Consider the following 21,572-nt stretch of genomic DNA (forward strand, 5'->3'; position numbering starts at 1 on the left):
AAACACTAAAATGTGAACTTCTTGGTGTCACTGGAGGAAAAGTCAAAGGATCACCAAAGTAAGTGGGCTTTATCATATGGGCACCATGAATGTCTGTACAACAAAATTTCATGGTAATCCATCCAGAGTTGTGTTGAAATATTTCAGCCTGGACAAAAGTGGTCCATCATTGCCATCCCTAGAGCCACACTGCAACTGGGGCTAATAAAATAGCAGAAGCTGCATCATAGCTGAACAGGTCATATTTTAATGTTGCCGTTTTTTTAAATTTGAAGCTCTGACAGTGAATTGCTTGAACAGCTCTTGATTACAACAAGGTTACACCTAAAGGTGTTTTCTATCACTTTTTGAAATTCTACGGTACAGTCAAAATCTAAATGCTGTATGCACAGTAAAATATCAAATCTATAAAAACAGCAAGACATGACAGTACTTTTTACATGATAAAAGAAAAAAAAGCAAGTGTTATATATATTACGTTATGTTGATGATGAGCAAAAGAGAATGACTTAAATGTTCCTGTACATTTAGGTAAAAAATCCAATAATCAAGACATGTACAGGACACTCAACAGTCATACACAAACAATCAAATTCACCTTAAACCCACCCAACAGCTAAACAAATACACACCAATCAGCCACAATATTAAAACCAGTTAGCGGTTTTAATGGTGTGGCTGATTAGTGTACATACAGGCACACACCCATTCATAAATCAGGACACTGTACAGTAACAGTAAAACTAAGCTGACATGCCAAGAAAGATAAGCGCGTTCAGTAAAATGTTTCGTTTAAAAAATATGACGATTACAAAATTAAGAGAATGAGGTTTTTAAAAAAATACACTTTAAAAACAGGTTGACACTAGAAATATCCAAGTTTTCAGATGCCAAGGAGTGGCTTAAATTAAAGTCCAAGGGTCACTCCTGTAATGGAACCATTCCAGTCAAATCTGCTGACTTTTGATGACAAATCTCTCCAGACTGATTATCGTCCTTTACTCAGAGTCCAGGCATGATGTAAGCGATGTTGTCCAATGTATTTGACTATATAAAAAGAAAAAGCTTTGTTAGAATACTGCAATAGAGGTTCACAGGATTAAGCCAAGTCTATATCTCCTGAATGCAGTCCACAGAAAAGAAGTCAAAGTGAATAAGTTAGGAAGCTGAAAACGCCTAAAGTAATTCCTTTCCTTCAACATTTAAACATGTCAATACTATACCAGGACGTTTCGAGGGCATCCGTTTAGCTGTGGTATCTGTGATGTGAGACAGGTCAGTGGCCCCAGTGCACACAAGATGGAGTCCAAAAGTACCGACAGACTCCCGGACACGGCAACCATCCCCTAACAGAACAAAGCATCAGTCACATGATTCACTTATTCCACTGCATAATAATGCAACATTTCAACGTTAAACTTAAAACATTAAAATTTATTAACTACATGTATATTTTATAACTGTAGTAAAAACAAACAAACAAACAAAAAACGCATGCATGTGGAAACTTGCCTCTGTTTCTTGTAGTCGATGCCCAATCAGGGACAGGGACTCTCCTAGTAGCTGCAGGTGAGCTGCTGCATCGATTGGATCTACATCTGGGACTCGCGCGGGGGACAGGGACATAGTGCCGGTAGCTCTGTCCGGTGACACCATCCCTGTTCCCGTTCCTACAACTTTTATGATATAAGACAATTTAAAGAAAACAGTAATGAGATCCAACAGTGAAAGGACAAAATAGATAAGAATACTAAGATGATAAAGTTTTCTTATTAACCTCTTTAAAACTTTAGAGGGTTAAAAATACCTTTGCTTTTGCTCTCACTGGAGCTCTTGTGTTTGATTGTTGTGGCCTCAGCTTTGTTCTGTTTGTGCTGCAGATACTGAGCTTTCTGCCTCCAAACCTGTAACGAAGAACACACAGAAAGCACGTGATGTTTAGTGCACCACCACAACTGCAAGCATACATTGATATTCTATTAAATTGGATACATTTCCAAAGCGTTCTCAGATACTGATTACAAATAAGAAAAAAAAACGTACTAGTTTGTCTTTCTCAGGCATCGCCTTCCACACCTCTGCCAACTTTTTGCTTAGTTCGCCAAAGACTGCATCAGACACACAAACATATTGTTTAAATGTTTTTTTTGGTAATATTTCACTGGATAATATGCCAGTGACTGTAATTACAAGTGAGTTATACCATATGTCATTATTTACCCACCTAGTCCTGGCTGTTCTGCATTTATGTTCACCCTGTACTCCTTACAAAACACCTGATATGCTGTTGTGTTCTTCTTCTTGGGCTAAATGAGGACAAAGAAGAGAAACAAAAATGTAAGAAACAAAACCAAGCACAAGAGCAATACACGGTGAGGCTGACAGATGTTGGTCTTTATGTGAGGGTTGTGGATGGATTGTTTATGCCAACGACTCAACAATCACTTGACATTTCTGGCTAATTTTCTCTTCTAATTTTCATCTCTACTTTGGAACACCAGCTATCGACCCTAAAAGAAATATGACTGAACAGTATCTTACCTTATCTTTATCTTTCTCATGCTTTTCCCGATCTTTCTCCTCTTTCTTCTTCTTTCTCTCTGTCATTCCATCACTGCCTTGATGGTGGTGTGGAGGGATGGGTGTGCCCATGGCATACATAGGACCAACAGCACTGTGAGTGACAGTGGGATGAGAGTGGCTTTGGCCCCTTGATGAGTCTGAAGAAAGTCATACAATGATAAAGCAAAGGTTATGACAAGAGTGAGGGTATGAGGTTTAAGAAAGCGTAAATGTATATAAAACTGTGAGGGATTTACTGACACATTCAGCCAATAATTAAGTATGATTTTTCATACTTGGTTCAGTCAAGAATAGCCCCTATTTTTGGGTACCTTTAAAAAGACAATAACCCAAATGCTGCCACTCAACAGATTTAAAAATAAAACTCTGTTTCATCTGTTGTTATTACTCTTTTCTACTTCACAATTGAGACATTATTGAATTTATCTTGGCTAAGAAAAAGCATAACAACAGAGTAAAACTTGCAATCCTTAAGCTTCCTACAAGGGACGTGCCGATATCAGATTTTCAGGCTACATTTATTGTGGCCAAAAATATCATGGTAAACAATATAATTGCAATATGAATCAAACCGTCCTTAAATACTATTTTTAGAGCTAAATTAGTATAATTAATATAGCAAATATACTAAAATTACTTTCCATCCTGTTTGCCCCAGATTTTATCAGGCCTCACACATCCATTCATGTTTTCATACATGTTCTGATTTCTTTAGGGTGTTAATGTTTAAAATCATTTCAAAAAAAGGAAAATGTTTGTAAACAGTCACAGAATGTAACAGTGACAGACTGTGACACAATTATATTTGGCTCTTAGAAGCCACTTGTACTGCCTGCCCTCTGCACTTATACTAACAAATGCAGTCAGTTGAAGCTGACCACGAAAAACCTAAAGTGCACTATCTTGAGCAAGGAGTTTCTCTTGTCAATCATATAAAATATTTGCTCTGTTTCTCACTTAACATCGTGTCTCAGCACCAAGGCCATGGTACCTACAGTTAGACAGACAAAGGGCTCGGTTTGCCGGTCCTGCTGTTTGACCAGTAGAAAGGCGCACCCTTGTGGCAAATTGGAAATGATAATAATAGAAATTGTTGTGTTTCAAAATCGGTATAGTGGCACACCTCTTTTCCAAGCAAACTCACCTCCATATCCTTTGCTGTGCTTCTTGTCCTTCCCACTTTTATCCTTATCTCTGTCTTTCTCCTTGTCCTTTTTCTTCTTGCTTTTCTTGCTCTTCTTCTTCTTTTTTGACAGGTGTGTGTATGAATCATCTATAACTAGCTCTCCTGCCTCCAGCTCGCCCCCAGATGAAGAACTATCGTCTCCCAAGCCACCTCCATAATGACCTGTTTGACAGAGAGAAGAGCAACACAAACCACATATTAATGAACAAAACAAATCATGGAGTTCCACTATCGGTTACTACCAGTGGAAAGAAGAAAGACTCTCTCCCCCTTTAAAATGTTATCATTATGTAACCTTGATATATTTGGATAACTGTTAGGTTTATCTTACCTTCCACTTCCACCTCTTTTCCAACTACAGGCAGTGGATCTCGAATCTGCTGGAGCTTCTTCTTGGGTGACTTTGAGAGCTGCATCCTGTCTCTATCCTTCTCTTTCTTCACACCTCCTTTGGATGAGTGTGGTGTGAATGGGAAACTCTCTCCTTCCTCTTTCTCTGGCGACATGATGAGCTTCATCTTCAGTCCGTCGGCCTCGCGTAACGTCAAAGGCTCCTCTTTGGGGGCGCCACCGTGGAACAGAGACGACTTTGAGGAAGAGGAGGAATGTTTCTTGGAGGAAGATGACGAGGAAGAAAGAGGGCGGGAGTTAGAGAAGGAGTGGCTCCCTTTGCTTCCACCACCACTGCTGCTCTCACGTTTGCGGTCCTTGGACGAGTGTGAGGAGAAGGAGGGGTAGGAGGGTTTCTTGTGTAAGTGGGGGTTGGGGTCCGAACCTGTAGCCAGGGGAGAGGTGATGGCCTGCAGGAGGCCCATTGCCGTATCTGTTGGATGGGAGGATGATGGGGAAGACAGGGGTGGGGAGCGGTCTGCAGACTTGTGCTTTTTCTTGTGGGGAGGTGGGCCTGAACTATCGTGGTCTGACACAGGGAAGGGAAAATTTTAAAAAATGCAGTTGGAGTCAATTTTTGTGAATTAAAAGATTATTACAATATATCAACATCTCACCTCTGTAATAGTAGTCATCGCTATGTTTTTTCTTCTTTTTGTGTGAGTCCCCTCCCAGCATGAAAAGTTCTGAATCCTGATTGGATATGATACAATTACTTTCTATTGACCAATTCAGACACATCGTTCAAAATATTAAAATGTCCAATAGCACTGTAATATCTAAAAAGCTCTCTGTGATATTAATCTATGAGATGAAGTTATTGCAGAGAGAGAACTTACCTTGGGCCGTTTCTTGGAAGACTTTCGGACCTGAGCAGCAATTTCCTCCTCCTCCCTTAGCAGATCCTTGTACGACCTCCTCTTCTCTCTCTGGCTACGACCAGCTACAAGGCCTCTCTCCCCCTCCATCCCCACATCTAAAATATAAGAAATCTTTGTTGTAATCCTTACCGTCAGTTAAAACTTGATTCTCTAGGACAAATGCGCCAGTGAGAAATATTTAGCAGCCTATATGATGGGTCTAGTCGTGTCTCTTGACCTGTTCTCCCTTCCTTGTGCAAACTAGAATTCAAATCAGTGGAGCAAAACCGGCACGTCATGCAGTTTTATCACTGCTTATCATTGTCTTTTTGACTGCACCAAAGGCAATATGTTTGATAAGCCTGTACAATAGGAACACTGTCAAACTAAATTACAAGCAGGCATTACCCATTCCTCCTTTACTCTTGATCTCCTCAAAAGCCATGGTTCCTCCTTTGTCAACACGTTCACTTGTCACAGGATGTCACTGACAACATAAAGGCAGGATAATGACCTGTTAAGTGAACACCAAAAAAAAAAAAAAGCATGCAAGTGAAGGAATTGAATATTAGTATAGTAGTAATGTAATGGTAATAGTATCTTTTCTGGACAAAAAATATTGTGAACAGTTGAACATAACAAAGTGGAAAACTTAGCCATTTGTTTCTTCATTTTTCCGCATCTTTTAACATTACCTAGACATCAACACAGGTAACTACACCCAAATGGGTATTTGGTTGCTACAACTATTCCTGGTTAGTACTAAACTGAGCGTTCCAAGCAACAATGGAAAACTTGAGGAAAAATACAATTTGCGTAAAATTACAATGATGATGAGGTCTGTCACCTACAAAACAGTACAAAAATTTATAGCTAAACAAATTCCCGCCTACTTTTGTAAAGATACACAAACACACCCCCTCTCCATTCACTTTGACTCCTTAGCTTCCCATTCCCAACATTTCCAGCACTCGAATCTGTCCCGCCGAGTGTGCCCTCAGACGGCTGGTGAGAGCGGGTAAGGAAAATCCGAGGCTTTCACCCACAGCTAGGCCGCAGTCGCGTCAAGTGGACAAAAGCACTGGCAGATATGCATTTAACTCTGCTCATGTCTTCGTCTTCTCTGAGATTGTAGCATGTGTAGTTTACAAACAACAGGAGGTAAGGAAATAATGTTTTTATTAAATTTTACTACCTCTAAGAGATCTCCAATTTACGCGGGTCCGGTCGCCATCTTTTATTATCGGCGAAACAATACGTGTCCGAGTAGGGGAGGGGCTTAGGTAATGCAGCCAATCGGCGTGGGGGAAATTAGTCATATTAGCAGTACATTCGCTAAAACTGTAATACAATGTATCCTACTATTCACAATGTAAATTACAAACAGCGCTCTCATTTAAAATGTTGAAATTGCAATACGTATATTATAAGACAAAACAGGCCCAGATAGATATACCGGTCTTAATCACGATGTATGAAAGACAATATCGGACGAATATAGTCAAAGATATTGATTTATTGATTCACATATATCAATTTCCAACAACAGCCAAATCAATTTTTACAATATAGTTCACATACAAATAAAACATGCAATGCAAGAGACGGGCATTGTGATCCGAAGATGCTGATAAGAAATCCAAAAGTACAACAGTGAAAACTGTTAAGTCATTTCGTGACACACGCACACAAATTAGAGAGCTGAGGTCCCACTGCACTGGGTTAGTTTCTGTTCCACTAGCTTCCTGTTCTAAATGTATTTTGGCCGTAGGGTTTCCTATATCTTTTTTCTGAAAAAGTAACTTGTGATACTCTTTTTCTGTCCATAAGCTGAATGGTTATCTACTACACTACAGCAATGGCCATTGGAATTTGAGCATCTTTTTGATTTTACCAAGATAACAATCATTTCTTGTTAAAAGCTAACAAAATAATCAGTCTTGTCTTGGTTAAAATGGCAAGTTGTTCAAATGTTACTGTCCATTACAGTAGTACTATAGATAAATATTTAGTTTGGAATATGGACAGAAAACCACGGCATCGTGGTTCAGGTTCAGGTTGTCTGGCAAAGGCGGGTGGGGCAGACGCTTGCTTGAAAAGGTGCAGGACTTCAACTCCCTGTAAACTTTATCTTCTATCTATCCCCCAAATTCTGTTTCTGTAGACTGAGTGATGTAAAACCGGCCAACAAATCAGTCACCTCATCCACCTGGGTAAAAAAACAAAGCAAACATGTATGAGTTGGTGAAAAACACATGCATAATAAATTTATAAATAAATTGAAGAAACACACACACACATCTCATTTCAATGACAGCATAAATCTAGGTTTTTATGCATGTGAATTTGACTATGTAGGTCTCACCTGCTCTTTGGTGCGTGTGTGCTGCAACTGTGTTGAAATGTGTTCCAGCCTCTCTTTAGCTTCACTTTGGCCCATTAAATTCAGGTATTCCCTCAGCATTTGAATAATCTATGAAGGAAAGTGACATTGAAACCAACATGATCTATCTGTACCAAACCATCATGTACTGACTTATTAAGCCAGGCAAGTTAATGTATTCTCTACCTGTGTGACTTCCCCTCTCAGTGTTTCTAAGCTGCGTGAATCTCCCTCCTGCAGAATGTTGAGCTTGGAGCGTGCTAGATGCAGCGGGGTCCTGCCCGCTCGGTCAAGGGCATCCACACGGGCTCCTTTACAGCAACAGTATGAACACAAATGTCTCCATTACACATGCTTATTACACTCTCTCGATGGACACTCAATTCTAATTGACAAATAATTATAAGTTTATCAACTCTGATTGAAAGATTGGTATTGTTGTTAATTTGACAACATCATTCAAATTTGTTGAGACATTTATTTATTTGCAACAACATTTTGAATCTTCATACATACATTTTTAAAGTATAACAGGCTAACTGCTGTCATTTAGATGGTTACAATCTTACAACTGAACTTTATTTAAATGGAGTGTTATTAATTACTTTTGCTTAAAATAACTTTTTGTTCTAAGGAGCCACTGGCTGGCAGTTGTCAATTAGATCATATACTGGGACATCAAAATTATATTACCAGTGGAAATTTTAGTTACCATTCTCATGGTAGCCTATATTAATCTACAAGAAATTACTGCAACAATACATTTGTTTTACATTTTATTAATGGGTAAACTCACCAATCTTTAAACTAAGTTACAGTTAAAAAGGTACCATGTGGAGTTTTTGACCACTAGTAGCTCTATGGACCAATATTTTCATGTGAGTCCCTGTTTTGTTTGTACTGAGCACACTATTGACACAATACACATTTCTGCCAATGGTTTCACACTATACCAATGCTTGACAGTGACAATGCAAGCTAACAACATAAAAAATTCAAAAACACCAGCTTGGTAAATGTTCAATGATAGGGAAAATGCAATCCACACATTTAGTAGACGTCACGGATGCATGCAATCAATTTTTGGTTAGAAACACTAAATGTAAATATAAATTTTTGGTTGTTTGCAAGAAAACTCCGCAGGGCACCTTTAAATAAAAGTATTGACATTAGGAAGAAGAGGTTTAACGTGATGTGATTTTGTATATATTCAGTGAATGGCAATAGTATGCTGTAAGCACTTTTTCTGCTTTGCCCTACAGCTGTCTTCACCTCCACTTTGTCCATTATTTTCCCATGTTAGAACACTGTAGAGTGCATTATTGTACTTATAATATGGTTCCTTACCTGTACTGCTTACTTATGCAATTTTTTGTGAATACTCATGTCTAACTGGCTTGAGGTCATGTGTTGAAACTGTTAAATGTAAATGTACTGGGACTAAGATTTAATTATTGTTCTAAATGTATACAGGTGCGAGAAAGTTACTGGCCAGTCTGAGTAATTTCAAAAACATGCTGAAACTCTGGGAACAGCAACCTTTTGGGTTCATATCATGGGTGACCATGTTATAAGTAGGATAATCCTCTACAAGAATTCTGGGAAATTTCTTACAAATAACCACGCTCCTTTATGCATTACACCTTACACGTGCTCCTTCATGACAACAGACACCTAATTGCGAATTGTCCCTTATATAACATGTTAAAAAAGTTGATTTTATTTCCATTTATTTTCAGCTAACTTATAAAGAGCTGTCTTTAATGGGAAACTGTGCAATAAATATACACAAAGAATTCAACACTTCAACAGTGGTCTCACCTCCTCTCAGCAATGTGGTGATTACAGGCACATGGTTAGTACAGGCCGCTACAGAAACACAGGTTGAAATGGGCACAAAATAAATTAACAAAGCTGTTCTAAAACACTTGTTGCATACATAAACATCACTAAAATTTTGTTTAAGTTATTCTGTAGTATATCTGTACATTTTAATAGGTGTGAACCTAACGCAGCTGCACAGTTATGTGTCAGAGTGAAACAACAGTCATATGAATTATTGACCACAGTGCTACAAGTTTTCCTGGTCATGGTGATTGTTCTCACTTACCCAGATGGAGGGGAGTATTTCCCAGACTGTCTCGCTGGTTGGGGTCAGCGCCATGGCTCAGCAACAATTGCACTACAGACATAAGAAAGACATTTAAAAAAAAGAAGACTTGATTGATAAATTGATACATTAATTTGATTAAGAAATTGATAAATTTATGAATGTTATCCCTGATTGAACCATGGTGATTAGTTTTATTTTTGGGGTTCAGGTATAGGGTAAGCTACAAAAGAGCACAGTTGTTCAGTGTATTGTCGAAAGACACTACAGCAGGATTTATTGTTGCTGAATTTGGAATTTGAGGTTTATGCTCTTTCCAACTGTCCTGCTGCATTACATGTGATTTCCTATGATACTGTCATGACATACTCTTAGCTGTCACCAACCTACCAATGCTCTCATTGCCATTGCAGGAAGAGAAATGAAGAGCTGTTCTTCCCTTGTCATCTGCTGCACAGGGGTCTATGTCATCTTGCAGGAGCTTTCTAACTGAAGGAACACAACTTTATTAGTAAAACCCAGCCTTCTCTTAAGTCACTTGAAAGGTTTTTAATGGTATCACCTCACTGCTAATACCTGTGTCAATATCATTGCTGTTTGCTGCTTCCCTCAGTCTTTTCACAGCTGTGGAGATAAGACATTCAAAGTGAGAGGTATGTAAATATTGCTCTATGATTGGATGAATAGGGTCAGATTGCATGGCATTAGAGAAACAAACAAAGAAAGCATTTACAGGGACACTGGCTTTACACTTTCTAGGGGGATGCTTGTTAACTCCAGCATATGTTGCAAATGTATGTTGTTCATCAGCCTAACGTTGTGCTTGAATAGAAAACTAATATGACATTGATGTGAAGAGATGAGACTAGATATCTACTGTGATTTTATCATAATATGACTTAGCTTAAATTTTGTTCTTCTGTTATTCAGCGTGTTACACTGTGATACAACTTATTCAACAATTACTATCTTTAACGTTTTGGTTAGGTTGTCACGCTTAACTTTAAAATTGAGTGAAAGCACCATGCTAATATACATAAAATATCGTCACATTGGCGATATTGACACCGAGTCTAAATATTATACAAATTAGCGTAGCTTGTATTTTGTACCTAAACCTACAAATATACCCAACACCTTGCCTTGCCCCCCCACACACACACACACACAAACAAACAAACACAAATACACTCGACTTGTTTATTTTCTAAAATTTACAGACAACGTACCTGTTCCTTACCATAAATATCTTTACCAATGGGACCCAGGTTCCGCACGGCTCTGTGGTGTCGCCTGGCCCTGCTTCCCGTCATCTTTCCCAGCTTGCTCGCCACACCACCGACGCCACTAAGCTCTGCTCGTTCAGGCTCCCACAACAAGTGCAGGTACCTCAGTTCTTTGTCATCTCTCTGTCCGACTCGACCCAACACGACTTTGCCCTCACCAATACCACTTATCCCAAACCCGACAGCAGCGGTACCCCCGTCGTCCATCCTCTCCACGTTACCCCGCTGCTCTCTGTCCGCCGCCTCCCGGGTTTCATTTTCGTGTCCGTGCTCCACCATGTACTCCTCCTCGGAGCTGGATCGTTCATTATCCGAGGCTGCTCTAACGATAGGGCTCCAACCCTCCATACTTTATTTTGACATGTAGAGGCTGTTTTTCTACAACATTCGTTATTCGTTACATACGGTCATTACTGCTCCTGCCGAAGCAAAAAGGAAATAAAGCCGTCATAAATATCAGGAGTCAAATTTGATTATGGCTTCTGCTGCGTTAGCAACGCCTGGGGCCATTGCACGGCGCGTCAACACAGATAATCCCCCATTAAAGTCTTTTCATCCTGGCTAAATTGTAAATAAAAAATAGAGGATGCTTTTTCTTCACGGTACCAAAATGTCCCCCATTTCACGTTTTCCATTTCATCGGATCAAGGTAGTAAAAAACACACCCATTGTACAGTGAACAGCTTCAGTTCACTAACGACCAATCAGATTCCCTGTTGTTCATTTGCTCCGTTCCAATAGGATCAACGCAACCAATCAGCCAATCAAACCGTTCCCGTAGTGGCCCAATGATTGCGAGGCGAATGCGCGACACAAAACAATTTTATTAGAATAATAAAAAAAAAGACAAACTTTGTATTCCCTCTTTAATGTATGTTTAATCAGTTAATACCATGTAAAAATGTATAATGCATAATAATTTTGTAACACCCAACCTCCACCTATATAGCTTAATTTATTCTAAATACCCATGAAATGGAAACGGCATGTTATAATGTATATAAATATTTTATGGGGAATACCAATAAGAGAGTTTTCAAGAGACAAGTTGCCTCTTGACGATGAGCACTGATTTCCAATCATAAACATTATTAAAATAAAGCAAGGAAAATCCCTCTTTGGTTGAAATAGTCAAGTGGTAGAAATCTGCAATTGGTGAGGAGGGGTTGCAAGTAGAGAAACCTATAAGGTTGGAAACTACTGATCTGTAGGATGGTATTCTGTTAAATATATTTGGTCTTGTGGAGGGAATGATTATGGGTGCTAGAGGTAGTAGGTCTGAGGGACCTAAACAGCATCATAGGCATAGCTTTAACACGCTTAAGTAAAACAGTCAAAAGTCGAGTTTCAGTCCTGAAGACATGGAGGCTCCAGCTTGTGCCAGGTAGTTGGGGAATGCTGGGTCCGCACCTGATGTGCCTGCATCCTGCTCAGTGGGCATCAATCCAGCGTCATAAATGTGCTGCCACAGCTGAGTGTTGTGAGCAACACCCTGCTGCTTCAAGTATCCTTGCTGACAGAACAGCGGTGGTTTGCGGTGGGTAAGGGATGAGCGGAAACATGATTCTAATAGACAAGACGAAAAACAGGATTGAGTCACAGCATTTAATTTTCTGCAATTATAATTCAGTTTGAATATAAGCTTTAAGATGCAATTTCCCACACCACTATTGTAACTATCTAAAATGACACCCACATCTCATGGTTTAGTACAAGCATCAGTGGTGTTTCAATTGGTCAATATGTAATGCGCTGAAGGACAGGTTCATTAAGTGAGAATTAAAAATAGAAACTCAGAGATTTATACTGTAGGATTTCAGTTAATATGCACTAGACAAGATCTTCATGAATGTGCAGGTTAATGTATAAAAATGTTACTTCTGTTACAATAAAAATTATAAAGCCTCATCTCTAACAGACATTTTCTTGTCAAAAAGAATGTGTCTTATTGTAGCACATCTAGCTTTCTAGTCACAACTAATATACTGTATATGGTCACTCCCTATAGGTTTTTACACTTATTTTGCCTGATTAGCCATCTTATTATTTGGTCAAAATTGAGTTAAGACCAGAATCTGACTTTTTGACATCCGTTTTATCATATAAAAAATATCTTGCCATATGTGTAATTGCAGTGAAAATAGCATGAAGAAATTCAGTTACTGGGAAATGAAGCTAAAATCAAACCACAGCTCTGCCACAGAGCCTCAGCTAACTAGACAGCTGAAAAAAGAGCTATATGAAGTGAAGCCACTGAAAGCCCTAGCTAAATGTACTTTTTCCTCACCTCTTTTTGTGTTTGAAAAACATCAAATTTTAAGAACAGACATCTGGATAATTCTATTTGTTATCTCACATAATAAATGGGGCTGAGGCTAAATCTCATGATGACAAAAAAAGGGTGGGCTAGCTTGGCTAAAAGATAACTAACCTAGCTTAGCAGTATCTGCTGTCTTAGCTTTTGGCTCTATAGTGGAATTCACGTGATTTGGTGTGGTTAAATTGCCTTAAAACGCATAAAATCAAGGTATTACAAACTTTTTATCTGTTGCACAGTTTGTCAGCCAGCCTGAAAACTTTAAAATTCTTTTTTTTCCATCTTTACTGTTTCTGTAGTTACTACCGTCTGCCTTTTTTTGGCAGTACAGACTGTGAATAACTGACCTATTTGTTGTATCTGTTAGGGCTGGACAACCCACACCTTAACTGTTTTAATAATATAATAAATACAGTTAGGTAGATAAGTGTTTGGACAGTGACACAATTTTCGTAATTTTGCCTCAGTACACTACCACAATTGATTTGAAACAAAGCCATCAAGATGTGATTGAAGTGTAGACTTTGAGCTTTAATTCAAGGGGGTTTAACAAAAATATTGCACTAACCACTATCTAATTGTAAGTCAATTGTCCAAATTACTTTTGAGTTTCTGAAAATGAGGGACTACGTATAAAAATGGCTTTGTGTGGTGTACAGAGGCAAAATTACAAAAAATTGTGTCACTGTTCAAATACTTATGTACCTAACTGTATATGAATAAAGAAAAAAATAAAACATTTGGTGTGAAAGTCATTTGCAACACAAACACACCTTTAGTTTAACATTTTACTCTTTTACTGATTACTATGAGGTATAACCAGCAGTTCTTATGTGTTCTGTTCTCATTTTTATCTTCTCACTGTCTATTACTAAAGGCATTTTCTGACCTGAACATATTTTAATGTGGCTAGAAACAGATCAGGTGTCAACATGTTGTTTACCTGCATAGAAGGTCCTGAGGTCAGTCTGGACACAGTGCTCCAGGAAGCGTCGCAGTGGCTGGATGTGAGATAAGGGACTCTCCCATTCTGTGAGGAAGTCTTCAACCATGTGATGAATTGCCTTGGGCCTTGGTAGAGGCCAGCCACGGGGACGGAGTTTCATTTCTTCCTCTGAGATAAAAAATGAACTTACATAAACTGTTATTCAGAGTTTGTTCCCTGTCAAAACTGCAGTGATTCTATTACTAAGAAGGACATTTATTTTTTTAATGGTAGCAGAATTCCTACTCACCAGTAGGAAGTGTGTCATAGTAGTATAAAACAGGGTGCAGAAAGTTGGATTTCCAAGCTTTGGTCCAGTCTGTTTCTGCCCTGCTACGCCCCAGATAGTCTATCTTCTTCTTCCCATACTGCATGACTACAACTACCAGTCCATGGTTGGACACCTCATGGCCCGAGAGAGAGGAGAACTGAGGCAAGGCCTGGATTGGAAACTCTTCCAAGTATTCACAGTGAGAGCTTAGAGTGAAAGATAGAGAAAGGGATGAAAGATGATGAGCACAAAAAGAATTAACTTTTTGTTTATTATGAAAAGGTCAGGTAATGTAATTCCCAGTAACACAACTTGGGGTTTTTATTCCTATCATCATAGGAATAAAAACCCCAAGGCTCTTCAGCCTTCTATTAAATGCATACACACAGGGAGTGATAGGATGAATAACCTGTTGCTGCAAAATCCAATGTTATCTGTCAATTCTGATATTGCCTGGATTGACAGTCTATGCTTGTTGGAATTACAAATTATTTGTGTAATTTAATGTTTCAAAAGCATTAAGGTAAAGTAGTGAAATATGTATTTCTGGGAAATTTAACACTTCATAGATGATTTATTTAGTCTAGATTCCTCACTGAGGATGTTGCTTCCTTTGCATCCAGCCACTGTTCTTTCACATTAATTAAAAGGAGACAGTCAAGATGGTTTGGGCATCTAATGCCTCCTAGTCAGTGGCCACATCCATTTAGTGATGTTCACCGGAAGCAGTTGAGAGAAAAGCTGAGGAACAGCAGTTTTTTTCTAGCCACTGTGACCCTGATCAGGACAAGTAACTTATAAAGGGGTTGATAGATGGATAACTCAGCAAATGACCGTGGTCAGATCTCACAAACAAAACAGCATAACTGTAAAAAGCAAGTTATTACTGGTGATATCAAAATAACATCTGCTTACCCTCGAAGAAGTATAACATCCCCAAGCACCTCAAACATTTGGTATGGCCCTGAGGCCTCGCCCACCCGCTTCAGAATCCAGGACTGCAGCTGCGTTGTCAACAGCTTTGTTGATGGCCACAGGTGGCTATGGTAACGACGTTCAAGTACACGATGTACAGCTCGCACTGTGGCAAAAAATCCATACAGTTTATTGATTAATAACTTGTTCGTGTGTTAAATTGGCACAATAGAGCTGCTTTATTTAAACTCACAGCTGTCGAAGTCTAATTTCTCTGCATTCCAATTGTGACACATGTACTCCACATGTACTCGCATCTTGTTCATGTAGAACAAGATGCGATAGTTGTAACAGGATGGATGCAATGAATGAATGAAGGCTTGGATCTTTTTCAGCAAGGACTGCCTGCTCTAAATGTCACAAAATAATAAACATCTGTTGGACTTTCACCTGTGTAACGGAATCCATGGATGAAACCGCCGGCAGATGAGCGGTAGTCTCTGGAGTGAGCAGCAGTTCCCAGCACAAACAAGCCAGGGGTGTTCTTCCCTTCATACCAGGCTGTCACCCCCGGCAACCTCCCTTTTGCATTTTCACTGTTTGGTGGGCAGGCAGAGCTAGGGAGATTTTGTAAAGAAATGTGAACATTATCTACATGAAACATCTTTTTTATACATAGTAATATGATACAAGATAGGGGCATTTGTCGACAGGACAGTACTTGTCATGGATGTATAGATATTGACACAATACAATAATGCTACCATTTTACATAAATCTATACCTGTCAAATATGCTGAAGTTGAATCTGAATCCAAGGCATCGAATCACGCGGTCGTAGGGGTTTCGTATAGGGAAGTTGTCAATGTGATACCCTGGCAGTTCTTCTTCAATCACATCAGAAGAACTCTTCTCTCCGGGGTTTTGTATGTACTTATTTAACGTCAGGTACAACTGTCCCTTCTTCTCTTTCTTCTTTCCACCTGATCTCCTCCTGCCTTGTTCCTTGCGTTGAGAGATGACTATTTTCTCCAAGTGTGCCTCCACCAACCCATCGAGGGATTTCAGCTGATATGTGTCTAGTAGCTCATTATTCACAGCTCTGATAATCAAAAGCAGTTGGGTCAGTTTATATGCAAAGCATCAACATAGAATGCTGATTCCTAACCAGAGGCACTTCGTACCCTACAGGGTACTTCTACAGTTGCCAAGGGGGAGGTGAAAAATGTGTATAACTGGTTTAAAAAAAAAATTATAATTTGATTAAAAAATGTATATCTATATACTGAGTAAGCCCTAACACCTAAACACCAAATTTAAAAGGTAATGGATAAATGGTCGAAAAGTCTTGACCAAACCAACCTAAACACGGTCAATTCAAGTGTATAAAAAATATTGTAAATATCCACCTTTATATAATTAATAGGGTGTCAAAAAAACATCCAGTTTAAAATCAATTTTAAACTGCTGAAGGGTGTTGATGAAGGGATTCATATAATCATCTAATAAGGTTGTGGGGTTACGTCAGAAAAGTGTTGGGAAGCATAGAAACAGAAAAAATAAGGAAAGAAATCCCCACATCTTGAGCTGTACCTGAGATCTCCAACATAATGTGTTTGCCAAGCCAGTCGAACAGGGCTGGAACTGAGCATGTGCACCCGACTTGCTCTTCCCAAAATGCTCTGGGCGGTTTCAAAAGCAGAGTTCCCCTTTCCTAGAATAAGTACGGCCTGGTCCTTGTAGTCCTCAGGGTTTGTGGAGATGGACTCATAGCCCTCAACCAGCTCAGAACCAACAAACTCTACCTTCTGAGGAACCCACAATCCTGTTGCTACCAGTAGGACACTGAGGGAGAGAGGACAGAAATACAATGCAATGCAATCCACAGACCAAACAAATGTAAAATTTTCATCTCAGGTTCAGTATGATACAAAATACCTGCATTGGTAGTCTGACGCGTGTTGATCAGTCAGGATGTAGCTCCTGCCAGTGGCTGACTGCATTGCCCCGATCCTTCCAATGTCCACACCATACCTGACCCTCAGCCCAAGCTCCTTCACGAACATGGACAGGTAGAGTGGGAAAGCATCAGCTGGTGGGTAAAACTCACTGCTCACTCGCTTGAACAGGAGGTCAGGTTTATTGCTCAGCAGCGAGTTCCAGTCATGGCGCAGGTTGAACTCTCGGTTCTGCCTTCCTGTGTGGATTTTGTTAATGCTAATGAGCTTCCTGTGCCTCGGGTATCTTGATACAGAAAACAGAACAAGGGTGTCAAGGGTGATTCAGGAGCATAGACAAATACAATTTTCTTGTGTCTTCTGTACCATATGAGATGATTTCAAAAGGTTTCTTACTTGTTAAAGAAGCTGCCTGGTCCTGAGTTCCTCTCCAAAATGATATAGTCTCTTTTGGCCTTGGAAAGGAAATATCCCATCTGCAGTCCTGCAGGTCCAGCTCCAAGCACACAGTAATCAAAGTGGCGGGTGTCATTGCGGTGGTGGTCGTGATCAAAAGAGCATTTGACACAGCCAATCAAGATGAAAAGGAGAAAACAAGGAAGGCTCGAATCCATAACCTGCTGAACATGAAGAAATGTGGAAAAGTATGCGAGCTATGATATAACATAATAAAATCACATAATAACATAATAACAAATAAAACCAATTGAACATTTACAATATTGCAGTACCATAAAATTCCGATTGCTTTCCATTGCTGAGACACATAAGATTTGAAAAAATCCACTTTGGACGCATCTGTAAGTATGGTGGGGAATAACTGAACCATAAAATCGTTTGTAAAATGTCTTAAATATAACTCTACTACATGTGTTATTTATTTAATTCACTCCTAGCCTGTATAGGCATTTGGGCCACGATTGAGCAACGGGCAACAACACTTCGGCTCGGTACTCCGGAGTTTACAAATTCAACCCCAAATTGTTACGCCATCAGACCCACTGGACTGTGTAGCTAATGCGACAATTTGGCGAGGTGAAATGGGTGAAAGCAGCAGCGGACTTGGGATAAGAATCCCCCGGCTCTCCCTGAACACTCTGGTCGATGTTATATCACTCAGCTGCGTATGCAGCAGCTGCCATCGCCCGCTGAACCAGATGTGAGGTCAGCTAATGCATTATAACGTGCGCACGTAGAGCTACGTTACCTTTTACATCCGTCGATCCCTCGCGCGCAGCATTTGTGGTTTAGCATTTATCAAACCTGTTGAGATGGCTATATGTTTACTATGTTGCATTTTAAAACTGGGTATGTGTAGTCTCCTCTGAAAACCCACTAGCACAACCCACTTCTCTCCTTGGATGACAAAAAAACCAATGGAGGGCTGCTTGCATAAGGGGGCGTGATTAAAAAAAATACCATGGACTAGAGCAGATTAGAATAGAAAAGAATAAACCGCTGAATGAAAGATGTCCTACATTCCCTGGGCAGGTTCTTATGATGGGGGAAGTGTGACTATCATATTTCACATAAAGTTAAAGATCCTCCCAAGAAGTGTTTCAGGCAGATAAAAAAAAAATAGTCTGCTTTAAATAATGATCTGTGTCTGATGTCCACAAAAACATTCAGTCAAATAGTTAAAATTTCTTACACTTACACTTTAATTTCTTAAAACTAAACCTCCCCATTCTTCTTCATCGAACAAAATCCAGAATCTATGAATATGTTTTATTTAACGACTGGACTACATGATTGGCATCTGTAGTTGAAATTTCACAAAGCCATGTCCATGTGTACACATCTCAAACTGAGATTTAAGGTGAGCACAGAGCAACTTTCCCTCTTCAGTAGATGTTGCCTTCTATTGTTAAACTCTAAACACATTCTGCACAGTGAAGTATTCAGATTTACTTAGGTAATAGTAGAAATACCACACTCTGAAATGAATGCATTGCAAGTTAAAGTCCTGAATTCAGAAAGTTACTAAAGTAAATGTACAGAAGTATTATCAGCCAAATGTACTATAATAAATACTTTCAACGGTGAAAGTATTCATTATACATTATTTCCGAGTGTTTTATTATCATAGTATACGGTATTATATTGTACTGTAGGATATTAATACTGATTAATACATGTAAACAGAATTTCACTGTTGTAGTCTGTCCATGTGGAGTCAATTTCAATTACTTTATGTAGTATAACATATTTTATAAACTCATCATAGGTTTTGTGCATAAACTATAATGTGGTGGACTAAAAAACTACAATACTTCCCAATGAAAAATAGTGGAGTGGATGTATAAAGTAGTATAAAATGAAAATACCTAAGTGAAGTTCTTAAGTATAGTACCTATGTTAATGTACTGTAGTTAGTGTTACATTTCCACAGACTACATTTCTTTTATCAGAGTGAATACATAATCTGGCTGTAACTGTTTTTTTGATTTCTGCCTTATCATGTTTTCTGTTTTTTCCACCTCATCCACACATTGCTCTGTCATGTTAAGCTGCAGCAGTCTGAGAAATGTGAGTCAGCACTCACAATTCCCATTTGACTCAGCCTCTTGGCTGTATAAAAGAGGCAGGACAGAGTTGCGAGGCCACAGTGGACCATTCACTCAGAGGAAGTCACAACTGTGGACACACTTCAACCAGCGTAAAGGAGACTTCACTTTATCACAGGTAAATAAAAGCTGTAACATACACTGTTATGTACCTTTTCATTAATATTAGATGTGTTTAACTAAACCAAATCAATAATCATTCATTACAGTCTGCATAGATGGAGAACAGGAAGAGTGCAAGGAAAAATGACACAGGGGAGGTTGGCGGGTATGAAAACTGACTTGTGTAAAAAGAGTTTTTAAAACATGGTTGACCTGTTTGGTTTCATAGCTGCTAATTGTGTGTTTTCATGATATGATTTCATGCTTTAAAAGTTCCCTATGTTTCCTTTCTGTGTTTGCCATCTTGCCCTCAGTGATTTGTCAGAGCAGATTAAAGCAGCCACTAAACACAACCACATCAGAGCTGAAAACACACAGCTGATGCTGAGTTACCAGAAGGGACAGATCACCCTGCCGCAGTACAAGGTAAGTTTTACTTGGTACCGGGCTCATTTAACATGTTTGTAACACTAAATGCTCTGTTTATATTTACCTTGTCCTGAAAAGTGGATATATATCTGTATTCGTCCGCCAGGTGCTGTTGTGTTCGCTGTATGAGATCTACAAGGCCCTAGAAGAGGAGCTGGACAAAAATTCTTCCCATCCCGCTGTTGCACCGATATACTTCCCTCAGGAACTCGCCCGTTTGGAATCTCTCGAAAGAGATTTGGAGCATTTTTTGGGCTCAGACTGGAGGAAGAGGGTGATTGTTCCTGCAGCCACACACAGATATGAACAGAGGCTACGAGAGGTGAGTGAAATAAGGTTGTGGCCTGTTGTGTAATGATCCATGAATACAAGCACACAAGGCTGATTACGTACTTATTTTACAGATTGGCAAGGATAACCCAGTGCTGTTGGTGGCCCATGCGTACACTCGGTATCTTGGTGACCTATCAGGAGGTCAAGTGCTGGGGAAAATCACCCAGAAGTCTCTTGGGCTGAACAACAAAGAGGGGCTTGCGTTTTTCTCTTTCCCTGGTGTGGAAAGCCCTAACCGCTTCAAGCAGCTGTACAGGAGCCGAATGAACAGCATTGAGCTGACAGAAGAGGAGAGGGCAGAGGTGCTGGAGGAGGCTGTGTCAGCCTTCGAGTACAACATCCAGGTAAGAAACGAGGGCTTAAAGAGCAGATGAGCAATTTGGTGTCAGTGAGCAGTATTGTTTTCAAGAATCACTTAAATCCACATAAACAAGTAAAAAGAGGAAGCAAATCTGTCAAATACATGCAGAGCAACCACAGTAGCAATTTGCTGATAGTTTTTGTAACCTTTCCCCACAGGTTTTTGATGACTTGCAGAAAATGTTGAGTGTCACAACAGCACCAACGGACCAGTCAAACAGCAACTTCCCAACTGCCATGCTCCCTTCCTCACATATCATGCAGTTCACTGTGGGACTGTGTGTCGCACTTGCCACTATTGGAATGGGAATCTATGTTTACTAGTTTTCACCAGTGTTTGTGACTGATATGCACATACAGCACTTTACTAATTACCTAATGCAACAACTGAAATCAAGCCTGAAATTTGTGCCTTTTTATATACACAATCAAATCACAGCTTAAAGTGATTTTCTCAATTTGTTAATTGTCATTTGTATGTACTTTATTAAACAATCATACACTGTGAAAACTGTCTCTATAACTCATCTTTTCATG

General features: G+C 39.4%; 4 protein-coding genes across 10 annotated transcripts; 1 reads left to right on the forward strand and 3 right to left on the reverse strand.

Annotated features, from left to right (window-relative positions):
• Positions 1-227: 227 nt before the first annotated feature.
• hmgxb4a (HMG box domain containing 4a) lies at positions 228-6,303 on the reverse strand. Of its 4 annotated transcripts, none has more exons than XM_040124358.1 (13): positions 6,215-6,303; positions 5,428-5,533; positions 4,999-5,135; positions 4,777-4,852; positions 4,101-4,688; positions 3,728-3,931; positions 2,542-2,720; positions 2,225-2,306; positions 2,044-2,108; positions 1,808-1,904; positions 1,513-1,676; positions 1,224-1,346; positions 228-1,047 (listed from the first exon to the last, which is right to left on the reverse strand). In XM_040124358.1, exons 2-13 carry the CDS (start codon positions 5,462-5,464, stop codon positions 1,003-1,005), a joined length of 1,797 nt encoding a protein of 598 aa, XP_039980292.1. In that variant the 5' UTR covers positions 5,465-5,533; positions 6,215-6,303; the 3' UTR covers positions 228-1,002. The 4 variants fall into 4 exon arrangements, with proteins under 4 accessions (XP_039980292.1, XP_039980294.1, XP_039980293.1 ...); XM_040124360.1 differs by having other exon boundaries at positions 5,428-5,506; positions 6,215-6,299; XM_040124359.1 differs by having other exon boundaries at positions 5,428-5,506; positions 5,937-6,258.
• A 234-nt stretch (positions 6,304-6,537) lies between these two features.
• On the reverse strand, positions 6,538-11,499 carry ankrd54 (ankyrin repeat domain 54). Its single transcript, XM_040120058.1, has 8 exons — positions 10,753-11,499; positions 10,089-10,136; positions 9,903-10,001; positions 9,513-9,584; positions 9,224-9,271; positions 7,589-7,713; positions 7,385-7,492; positions 6,538-7,228 (listed from the first exon to the last, which is right to left on the reverse strand). Exons 1-8 carry the CDS (start codon positions 11,144-11,146, stop codon positions 7,154-7,156), a joined length of 969 nt encoding a protein of 322 aa, XP_039975992.1. The 5' UTR covers positions 11,147-11,499; the 3' UTR covers positions 6,538-7,153.
• A 113-nt stretch (positions 11,500-11,612) lies between these two features.
• foxred2 (FAD-dependent oxidoreductase domain containing 2) lies at positions 11,613-18,616 on the reverse strand. 3 transcript variants are annotated; one of them, XM_040120047.1, is made up of 10 exons: positions 18,452-18,616; positions 17,641-17,864; positions 17,225-17,530; positions 16,880-17,131; positions 16,071-16,388; positions 15,737-15,903; positions 15,287-15,452; positions 14,351-14,577; positions 14,059-14,229; positions 11,613-12,364 (listed from the first exon to the last, which is right to left on the reverse strand). In XM_040120047.1, exons 2-10 carry the CDS (start codon positions 17,856-17,858, stop codon positions 12,132-12,134), a joined length of 2,058 nt encoding a protein of 685 aa, XP_039975981.1. In that variant the 5' UTR covers positions 17,859-17,864; positions 18,452-18,616; the 3' UTR covers positions 11,613-12,131. The 3 variants fall into 3 exon arrangements, with proteins under 3 accessions (XP_039975981.1, XP_039975965.1, XP_039975974.1); XM_040120031.1 differs by lacking the exon at positions 18,452-18,616 and adding an exon at positions 17,976-18,423 and having other exon boundaries at positions 17,641-17,861; XM_040120040.1 differs by having other exon boundaries at positions 11,614-12,364; positions 17,641-17,861; positions 18,452-18,615.
• Positions 18,617-19,846: 1,230 nt separating this feature from the next.
• hmox1a (heme oxygenase 1a) lies at positions 19,847-21,547 on the forward strand. 2 transcript variants are annotated; one of them, XM_040123790.1, is made up of 6 exons: positions 19,847-19,929; positions 20,021-20,079; positions 20,228-20,339; positions 20,449-20,664; positions 20,747-21,019; positions 21,195-21,547. In XM_040123790.1, exons 2-6 carry the CDS (start codon positions 20,030-20,032, stop codon positions 21,357-21,359), a joined length of 816 nt encoding a protein of 271 aa, XP_039979724.1. In that variant the 5' UTR covers positions 19,847-19,929; positions 20,021-20,029; the 3' UTR covers positions 21,360-21,547. The 2 variants fall into 2 exon arrangements, with proteins under 2 accessions (XP_039979724.1, XP_039979725.1); XM_040123791.1 differs by lacking the exon at positions 20,021-20,079 and having other exon boundaries at positions 19,852-19,929.
• Positions 21,548-21,572: the final 25 nt, after the last annotated feature.

Source organism: Xiphias gladius, chromosome 3 (genome assembly GCF_016859285.1).
Source record: "Xiphias gladius isolate SHS-SW01 ecotype Sanya breed wild chromosome 3, ASM1685928v1, whole genome shotgun sequence".
NCBI classification, from domain to species: domain Eukaryota; kingdom Metazoa; phylum Chordata; class Actinopteri; order Istiophoriformes; family Xiphiidae; genus Xiphias; species Xiphias gladius.